A 10,636-nucleotide genomic window follows, 5' to 3' on the forward strand; every position below is an offset into this window, starting at 1 on the left:
GTGGTGGTGGAGGAGACCGGGGAGGGGGAGATTGGCGAGGCCCAGCGGCTGCAAGCCGCTCGGGCCTCCCTCCCAGAGTTTGGGGAGGAGGAGACGGGGGGAGATCGGTGTCCCCCCACCCCTGGCTCTGGAAGCCACGCGGGGGGCAGCATGTCGGGCTGGCTTCTTTCGGCTCCTGCGACTGCTGCCTCTGCATTACCTGATGACTTTGGATTTCCACTCTTAATGCCTCCTGCAAGCTTTGGAGTTCTGTCCTTTCAACTTGCCAGACACTTTTGCTCCCAGTTGCGAATAATCCCGGGGAAGTTTAGGGGGCTTTGGGCCCCCCCTTGGCAACCACCACCGCCACCAACAGAACAACAACCACCCTGACAAAACAAAACGGGACATCCACCAGGAAAAAAAGAGTTTTTTAAAAAGTGACAACAACAATCGAAAGAAACAACTACTCGGGCTGCAAAGCAAGTTCTTTGCCTCTTTGCTGGGGACACAGACAAATCACTCACTTTCCTCCAAACTAGGGGGGAAGGCTCACTCCCCCCAATCAACCGCCCCCATGGGCCCCTAGGCGGCCCCCTTTCTGCCAAATAGGGGGGAAGGCTCCCCCCTGCTGACCCCCAGTCAACCACCCCCATGGGCCCCTAGGTGGCCCCCTGCCCCTCCCAGGACCCGGCCAATCCCCTCAGGGAGCCCAGTCACCCCTCCAACGGGGACCAAAGAGACTTAAAACCGGCAGGACTATATTTTCTCCGAGTGCGCGCCTTGCTTTCACTTTGCCTCTGGAAGTGCATGCAGCTGGGCTAGGGTCCCGTCTCTCTGCCCCTCAGACAACATGTTCTCCAGTAGAATGGCAGTTCATTCACTGTTGAGTTCAGTGGCCTCCAATGTGCGTGTGACTACATTTAATTTCAGAAGAGGAAATTTCTGGAAATTGAGGCCATTAGTACAAAAGGAAGCTGAAAGAAAGCGTAAAGAGAGTCTGATCCCTTCAGGGTGCTTGGAAATGTTTACAGTGCGCAATAACAGAAACTTGGATTGGATATAGATGAAGATGGGTAGCCGTGTTAGTAGAGAAGAGCAAGAGTCCAGGAGCACCTTAAGAACTGAACAGAATTTGTGGCAGGGTAGGAGCTTGTTAAGGAGCTGCGGTGGCTCAAGTGGTTAAGACGCTGAACTGCAGTGCTGCTTCCTCCTCCTGCTGCTCTGCGTGGAGCTCTCCCCCCCCCCGCGAGTATCTTGTATTGACTAAGTACAAAGCCTGATTTAACAAAAGGAGGGTCTCCTAGTTGAATATTACCAGTCAGATGCAACCCTGAATTAGGTGAGAATGGAATGTGCCTGCCCACAACAATGTAGGATTGTATATAAATAGACTGAAAGCAGGCTTCTTTTTCTTTTAATAAATTGACATGCTAATAAGTAACCCTGACCTCTCGGCCCAGGCTAGCCTAATCTAGTCAGATCTCAGAAGCAAAACTGGGTCAGCCCCGGTTAGTACTTGGATGAGCCATAACTGGCTGCAACTTGATGGCAAGGTATGAACTTGGGAACTCAAAATTTTCTGATAAAGACTTCTGAAGAGATTTAATGAATTCTGTTGTTCCAGAGTGACTTAAAATTCTGTACTTAAGCCTGTGAAATTTGTGCCTCACCTCCTAAAGCTGACTAAACCTGTATTGCTTTTTCAGGCACTGTGCAGTCCAGCCCTGCAACTGTCTCCCCCTCAGGATCCCCTGGAGGCTCTCAGTATGACAGTGATTCAGACATGGCTTTCAGCGTGAACAGGTCCTCCTCTGCTTCTGAGTCATCCCTGGGTAAGGCTCCCTTGGCTGACCTGTTGCCACTGGAATATATACAGCAAACTGTGCTAATACATAAACCAGATCTTATAGGCTGAGGTTTGCCTTGTCTAAATGTAGATAGTGCTTTTTGCACAGTCTATGCAGAGCCTCAACATAACTCTTACATGGTGAGAGGAGAGCCTGCATTTCCTAAGGCATTTGTGTTTCCTTTAATACAAATAGGGTATAATCCAGAGGGTCCTAAAGGAGACGATTATAAATCTTTTCTAATGTCCAGAAGAGACAACTGAAGCACGGTTTAACAGTATATCAGTATATATAGGAAAGGGTAGAAACTCCAGTTTGCCACGTCTCACCTCGCCTCACCTTGGTCTACTGACATCCTTGCATCGTAACTAATTGTGGAGAAGGAAGGAGATGGGGATTGGTATATGTTGATTGGTGTAGTTGAAACATGAAATATTGTGGCTGGACACAGTGTTTTTTAAAAGCATAGAAAGGGTTCACTACTCATGATGTGCATCTATATTGGGTTGGATCCATTTGGCTTTTTTGCCCAGTCTCATCGATCTCCATTCCTTATTACAGCTGCTATCCTGCATGATTTTTGTCCATAATGATTTTTGTCCAGTAAGTGCATGCAGCTAAAGTGGTCAAAGGGGACCCCCTTTCGTTTTTCACCAGCAGAAAATCTGGTTGGTTCTGGCCCATTGCTTTTAGGGCTGTTACTTGATTTTTTAAAAGTTGATTAATCAAAAAAACTTTATTTATTATTTACATAACTGTTTGTGGGGAAGGGAGTAGATCTAAAGGAAAAGCATACTTCCCTTTTAGATGATGCCCATGAGTTTCAGTAGGCACGCTTTAGCAAAGACACTCCCCCTTTTCTCTCAATGAATGCCTCTTTCTGAGATGTCCTTCACCATCAGCAGGTTTTTGTAAGTTAGAGATACTGTAGCTTTGAATTGTTTTTATTTGTTTTATGTTGTGTGATGCCTTGAACAGTTTTCCTGGAGAGATGGCAATATATATATCTTCTATGTGAATAAATATTTGCATTCAAAATAAAATCTGCTGCCTGAGATAATCAGAATCAATTTTGAGTCAGTCAAAATGTTCTTAAGAGTTAGTCTGCTATGGCTGCAAAGCCCTTGTTTCTTTTCTCCCACTGTCACCTTTGGTGAAACATTTTCTCCAAAGATTTTGTCACATGACAAAAAGCTGTTTGCTGGAAGCAAGCTGGGGGGTGGGTTTCTACACTGTGGGTTCCCAACATAGTACATCTGGGCACCATGGTGCCTGCTAACACCTCTTTTGGCACCTGCCAAGTGTTTTTAGGAAGTGGGCAGGGCCAGGTGGGGCTTTTGCCCAGCAAGGCTTCTGATTGACTATTGGAGATTTGATTGGCTGTACAGATTTTTTTTAAATGTTGCTTTGGCAACAGCTGTTAGCACAGCACAAGGATCTACACGGTGCTGCCGAAGTTAAGCTATGGCAGTCATTTTGTGTCTGGCTCAACCTCCTGCAGCAGCCACTCTGTGGCAGCCATTTTGTTTCTGTGCCTACTGTGCCATGTCAGAATTCCAAATGTGCCCACAGACTCAGAAGGGTTGAGGACTCCTGTTGTACGCCATGTACATCAATCCCTGATACAAAGCTGCTTTAACTCCCTGGAACAAACTATTGACTTTTTCCAGCCTGAAATGGGCGAACCAAATGACAAAACTATTCTGACCAAGTCCTCTGTCTTCTCTGTTACTTGCAGTGACTGCTCCAAGTTCTCCTCTGAGCCCTCCAGTGTCTCCTGTGTTCCCACCTCCGGAGACCTCAAGCAGTAAGAACGGGGAGTGCACCGTTTGCTTTGACAATGAGGTGGACGTGGTGATCTACACGTGTGGACACATGTGCCTCTGCAACACCTGCGGTCTTAAGCTGAAGAAGCAGCTCAATGCCTGTTGCCCAATCTGCCGACGGGTCATCAAAGATATCATTAAAATCTACCGTCCTTAACCTTCCCCCCATCCCTCGGGATGTGAATGGTGAGGGGCAGGAGAAAGAATGTTGTTAGCAAATCACCACACCTTTACTGTCCCTGCTTTATGGGTTATTGTGCTGGTCAGTGGTTAACTGAGTGGCTCTTTTGTCTATATTTCCATGTTTTCGACCAGTAGGAACAAATCAGGGATAATCAAGTGAACTGTGAAATACTCTGATCCTTGTAGAGACCAAAGGTACAGCTGCAGAGTGGGAAGCATAGATGCTGCACTAATGGGTTAAGATAGCATGCTGTACATATGTGTGCTGTATTGATTTCGACAGGAAAGGAGGGTTGTCTTGTGCAGTGGTTATTAAAATACACGCTTTTCCCACTTCATGAAAGGTATTGAAGAAATCAGTTCTTTGATCAGGTTTTAAATTCTGGGCACCTTTTTCTTCTGCTGTAATCAAGAAGCCTGTTAGGAAACTGAGTAGTTCCCTAGGCATTTTCAAGTATGTGTGTGTGTGTGGGGGGGTGTTTGTGTTGAGATTATATTCATCAAATATTTTCTGCAAAGATCAGGGAGCAATATGTCCTCTGCCCCAGTAGAGCAGGGGGAAGTCAGAGGACATTGGATGGGATGCTTGCTCTTTTAAAGGCATTGTTTTTCCATTCTAGGATCACTGATGGGAGTATGAGGAATAAAGTAGGTCAGGGTCTAATTTGCTAAACCTTCCAGGCAGTTAGCTGAGGCTGCACTTTGAAACCACTGAACGAAGAGAAGTGAATAAATCCTAATGTGGTCCACTCATTCATGGTTAGTGCTCCATTTTTTTTCATGGGTGATTGAGTTTGCAAGGCCAGAATCAAGACACTCGCAAGGCCAGTGATGACAGTGAAATAGAGGATAGAAAAGGTATACAGAGTGTGTCATCAGTCTTGTGTAAGAAAAAGACAAAAAGCTCTGAGTACAAAAAAGATGGTATTTTCTTCCTCTTCAGGGCACAAGATGAAACTTCCAGCTGTTGTGCTGAACAGCTGCCAGGCACATCTTGTGATGGGAGTTTGATTCATGGGAAGCAGTCAGCCTCCACATGCAGAGGAGGAACTCTCAGTCTAACATCAGAGTAAACCAGGATGTGTCTGACTTGTCATACCTAAACATCTGTGAACTGCTACATATGGAGGTTGACAAAACTGCCAAGAGGGAGGGTGATGGAGGATTCAAGCTTCCAGAGCCTCCTTGCTTGTGCTTTGTTAACAACAGGTGATTGATGCATTCCTCCATTCCTCCCCAGGGGTTTTGTCAGCAAAGTATGTAGCAATGTGGGATCTCTCATTCCTTCCTCTCCAGGAAGTTGTCTTTCACTCCACAAGAGAGGTATCTTGGTGAAAGGAAAAAAGCCTTTTTATATTTGGCATGGTTTTCTGTAAAAAAAAAAAAAAGAGGTGCAAGCTCTTAGATGCTTAGCTTGAAAGGTAAAGGCTGTGAAGGTAGCCAGATCTGAACTGCTGCAGCCTCAGTAGGATGTGAAATATGCATTGCAATTTAGGGAAGGGGTGCTCTGTGTGTGTGTGTGGGGGGGGGAGATGCTTTCCCCCAGTCACTGACTGTCTCTTCTTAATCAGGCATGTGGTTGAATCATATGGCGACCATTCCTTCACTAATCCCTAGTGCTAGACAACCTGTCCCTTTCTACTCAGAAACAGCCTACCAAGAAGAAATGCTAATGACTCAGATTAAAATATGACAGCTGTTCCTACCTTGATAACAGTGTCGCATTCCATTGTGAATCAGATGCTGTCTGAAGCTGAAATCCTTGGATTTAAGATGATTTATGGCCCCAGCCTATGATCCACAGTACTGAAGCAGCAGCTCAGCTCAGAGGTTCCACCAAAACCTTTTCCAAAGGGCACAAGGGGAAAGACATTGGTTTCCCTTCAGGGCAATAGTGGGAATCCAGCCTTAGCCCTGACTCCAGGCTGCTTGGGCATCTCTCATCATTCTAGCACAGCATGTCTATTTTGAGCCATTGTGCTGTTATCAGCAAGGCAGCAGGGATCCCTTTTTTCCTCTTGCAATGACATCTTGCGTCAGTTTTTATAGTTTATAAATGAGAAGAAAATTGGTGTGACCTGGTCAATCAAGGGTATGTTATGGGGATCTCTTGGTAGCCAAGAGAGTTTCTGTTGCAGGACTTCAAGGAAACCATATCAGTTCAGTAACTATGGTATGTTGAGGTACAAAGTGTGTTTTAGGCTTCCTGTGGGCATTTGACTAACATAGCTGGAGAAGTTATGCCTAACAGACTATTGTTCTTGCTCACAGTGCAGGTTTTAATTTTTTTTAAACAACAAAATGACTCTGCCAGAGTATTCAATGGCATTAACAAAGAAAAGATACTACTCCTTCCAAGTCTGAGATGCAGTGAATATCCTGAGGCAAGAGTTCTTTTAGTTTTCAACTTTCAGGTGGTGTAAAACATTGCTGCAAGATATGCACCTGTAATTTCACAATACTTTTGAATGCCTGCACTCTATTATAGAAAAGTAGAGAACAGGTGGATTAGCTTCACAGCAAAGTTGGTCAGTATAGATAGTTGGCTGCCTACATGGCATGCATCTGTCTTGTAGGAAGGTGGCTGGTGGCTTCAGCAGACAGTTAAAATATGCCCCCATTCCAGAAAAGCTTCAGCTTCAATTTTAACTTTAGTGCAAAACTGGCAACAGGACCCACCTGTGATTACTTTGTGAGGGACAATTCTGTTAATAAAGGTTCCACTACTGTTTTGTAATATTGTGGAGAGGGGATTGAGCAGGCAGTATTGTGAAGAAGCCAATCTTCAGAGCTTCCAGCTATTTGAATTAAGTGGACTGTGGAATTCCCCCCCTCACACACACACACCCTGGCTTTTATCTTCCTTCAACTCCACAATAAGCTTTTACTGCCTGTTCTGGTGGACATGGTCCATGTGTGAGCTGAGGTAATGGTAGAAAGAACTGAGAGGTATGGTGGATTGGATATGACCACTCTGTGACCGTGTTGGTCAGTCAGCTGCATAATCTCTGTTGAAAAGCCAGACAGAACATCACAGAATGAGGAATGTTGCACAAAAGCTGACCTGAGACAATGATTTCAGAACACCATGCTTTCACGATAGCAGTAGCTAGCACTTTCTAACTCTGAGTATATGAACCAAAGATTTCTACCTAGTTATGAAACTTTCTAGGCCAAACCAGCAACAATTGACCATGATCTATTGGCCATGGAAGCAGCTATGGGTTGGATACTGTGGAGTGAGATTCCTTTACTCAGTATGTGTCAAATGGTTTCTAACAGTATAATCAGAGCCCCTGGTGCCACAGACTTTGACATGATTATTTTCCTAATATCCTAATTCCAGCCTGAATACCTACCATACGTGTAGGCCACAAGATAACTATAAATCACAGTGAATTTGAATGGAATCTCTGTACAGCAGCTGACAGTGACTAGTCTCAAAAAAGGTCATAGCTGGAAAAGTGGTTGGAGAAGCCTGACAGAAGGAAGTGAACAGGTTTACATTTTTGCTGAGCTGTCCCAGTATGGCAGTTCAATAAATGGTGTGTGTGTTTTTTTCCTGGGTGTTGATTACTACCTCCATTCTGCTGCTATCACTTTGTGTTACTTTGGGGTGGACATGCCATGTTGATTTCCCCTCCCAGAACTGCTGATTTGGTTCTGTCCTTTGAAAATTTAACTGGGCACTCTTTCTGTACCTCTGATCTAGATCAAGTTTCTTCAATAAACTCAGAACGGTATGCTTGTTTTAGTGGCTGCCATTATGATTGGACTGACTTATTAAAAAACAAAAGTGATAGTCAAATGCAATGGGCCATGGATTCAAAGCAGGACATACAACGCATAATTCTTTATGTTGGAAATGAGCAGCATTTAAGAGAGGCTCAGAGGGTTTTCTTTGGCTAGGGCAGGAGTCAAGATCATTTGAGAGAGAAGCAGTAGCAGACATGCAGCTCTACTCACAAGGAATTTTCAGACTCTTTGACAGACAATTTTTAGGTAATAGAGGCTACGTAGTAATTTGTTCGTTCTTGTTATTGCTTTTTTACAAAAAAAATTCTGTTCAGAAGATCTGTTTGTGCCTTATAAGGGTGTATGTGCACTTTTTATCCTTTTTAATGCGACTTTAAAAAATGCAGGGGAAAAAGAACTTAACACCAATGGCTGGTAGTTTTATAGAATTGTATGTGTTCACCAAGAATTCTGCTTTTTGATATTTGAGTGAAAGTATGTTTCCATTGAGTTTTTGCTGGCACTCACCTCCCCATTTCCTGTTTGTATAAAAGCTTTTTAAAAATTTCCAGCTTTCTAAAAACTTCTTGATATTTTTTCTCTAGTTTACGACTGTGATCTGTATGTCACAATCTAAACTAGACCAAATTTTAATCTCTCTGACATAGGCTGACACAGCAAGATTATTTGGAGAGGGAAGGTTGTGCCTCTCTACATGTTAAATACGCTCTAGCATTTGTGATCTGGATTGTGTTTGCGTATGTGTTTATGTGTGTGTATTTTTTAAAAAAAAAGAATTGGTCTGTTTTCAATTAATATAAAATTTTACCTGTTTATGAAACAAATAAAATGTTGGCTAGTAAATAATTCCCTCTTGCCTAAAGTGGACAAGGGTAAAGTCACAGGGGGTTCTGTGCAGTTAGTCAAAGATGATGGAGCAGAGTGGATCACAGTCCATACATTTCTTGTGGCTCTAGCATGGCCCCCCTTCTATCGCTTGACCAGGAATCTGGTACAGAACTCAGCCCTTGACACTGCTATGTGAAGTCAGACTCCAGCTTGTACAATGCAGAGCTGGTTGTCCATGATTAAGACAACTGGACAGAGCAGTGGTAAAAACAAGTTGCTCCTTCAGATATTACTTAAACAGAATATAACAAAATCCTGCCTCATAGCAGTTCTCTAAATCTTTTCATCAGGGTCTGAGGGGGCAAAGTTAAACTCATCTAAACTGCATAGCACCTAAGTCTTCCAAGTTTGCCATGTGAATCTGGCCTCTGCCCTGTTCAGAAGAATTGGTGTGTCTCTATCACAACCCTTTCTTAAGAAGACTTGACTTGGTAAGAGAGCCTAAGTGGGAGACAATCCTTCTAGAGAATTCACTGTTCTCAGCACCTTGGAAGTGTTACTAGTAGTTTGAAAACAGCCAGCCTCCACTACCTAATAATCTCCACCAGACTGTGAAAGTGTACAGCTGAAATTCAGATTTCTCTATCCTGCATTCCACCATTGGGGGGGATCAGTGTTGTTTTCTGCATGATGATTAAAACCCTTAATTCCAAGCCAAGTATTATCTTATATGCTAATACCGAAGTTAGGATATCTTTGGATACTTAAATCCAGTGTCTGGAGCTGTGAACAAGCAAGGGTTAGGTTTGCAGAAAAATGTGAAATCTTAAAAAAACACACACACTGGCCAGCTTTAAAAAGGCAAAAATGATAAAAGGAGCACCTGTAGCTTTAAAAAAAGCCAGATTCCCTCAGTGGCTGTTGCTAGGCAACCATGGTATTCCAAGTTTGGTTCTGTCAGTAAAAGGAATGGGAAGGGGGTGGGGCCCTTTCCAGGCCTATTTTGACTTTTGAGGGAGGGGGCCATTGGCCTGATCCTACATTGGCTTATGTTCTTATGTAACCTTGGGGTAAGGCCTAACAAAGGTTGCCAGCTTCAGGTTGGAAAATTCCTAGAGATTTTGTGATGGAGTCTGAGGAAGGTGGTATTTGGGGAAGGAAGAGGCCTCAGATGGATATAATGCCACAGAGTCCACCCTTCAAAGCAGCCATTTTCTCCAGGGAGTCAGATCTATGTTATCTAGAATTCAGTTGTAATTCTGCGGGATGTCCAGATCCCATGTGGAGGTTGGCAACCTTAAGCCTGGCAGCACCCTCTGGGTGCCTTTATGCCACCTGACTTGCATGACTCTTGTAGATCTGGCTGCTTGCTACTATTCAACAGCAGCCACCCTGTGAAAGTGGTTAGAGCTTCAGAGTACGGTCTGCAAGACCCAGGTTCAGATCCCCATCTTGCTGTGGAAGCTGACTGGGTGATTTTGAACCACTCACATACTTTCATCCTAACCTACTTCACAGGGTTGTTGTGCAGATAAAAAGGCGAGACTGTGGAGACTGTAGTTTTTCTTGGTAGAGGCTGTGGGGGAGGGGGGTGGAGATGGAAAGCTGAAGACAGAGAAGCAGATAAAAGTAGGATGGCTGTTGGGTGGGAAAGAGATAGGCAGGGTCCAACCCCCCTCCCCCCGGGCAGGGATCCTCCGTCAGGGCGTCGCGCAGGGCCTGAAAGTTTCCTCCCAGACTCCGAGAGAGCGAGAACGTAAGAACATAAGAGACACCAATGTTGGATCAGGCCAAAGGCCCATCCAGTCCAACACTCTGTATCACACAGTGGCCAAAAATACCAGGTGCCATCAGGAGGTCCACCAGTGGGGCCAGGACATTAGAAGCCCTCCCACTGTTGACCCCCCCAAGCACCAAGAAGACAGAGCATCACTTGCCCCAGAGCCCCTATCTATACCTTGTGGCTAATAGCCACTGATGGACCACTGCTCCGTATGTTTATCCAGTCCCCTCTTGAAGCCGTCCATGCTTGTAGCCGCCACCAACTCCTGTGGCAGTGAATTCCATGTGTTAATCACTCTTTGGGTGAAGAAGTACTTCCTTTTATCGGTTCTAACTCAGCAATTTCATGGAGTGCCCACGAGTTCTTGTATTGTGAGAAAGGGAGAAGTACTTCTTTCTTGATTAGCTCTATCCCATGCATAATCTTATAAA

The 10,636-nt window shown here is 44.5% G+C and overlaps 1 protein-coding gene across 2 annotated transcripts in view; it reads left to right on the forward strand.

Moving 5' to 3' along the window:
* The window catches only part of NEURL1B (neuralized E3 ubiquitin protein ligase 1B), a 93,392-nt gene extending 89,172 nt beyond the window's left edge, over positions 1-4,220 (forward strand). For both annotated transcript variants that reach the window (XM_015423312.1, XM_015423311.1), the window contains 2 exons: positions 1,689-1,814; positions 3,568-4,220. In XM_015423312.1, coding sequence (XP_015278798.1) covers positions 1,689-1,814; positions 3,568-3,812 — 371 coding nt within the window. In that variant the 3' untranslated portion in view covers positions 3,813-4,220. The remainder of the gene's footprint in view (positions 1-1,688; positions 1,815-3,567) is intronic.
* Positions 4,221-10,636: the final 6,416 nt, after the last annotated feature.

This window comes from Gekko japonicus, unplaced genomic scaffold (genome assembly GCF_001447785.1).
Source record: "Gekko japonicus isolate JY-2015 unplaced genomic scaffold, Gekko_japonicus_V1.1 scaffold1329, whole genome shotgun sequence".
Taxonomy (NCBI): Eukaryota; Metazoa; Chordata; class Lepidosauria; order Squamata; family Gekkonidae; genus Gekko; species Gekko japonicus.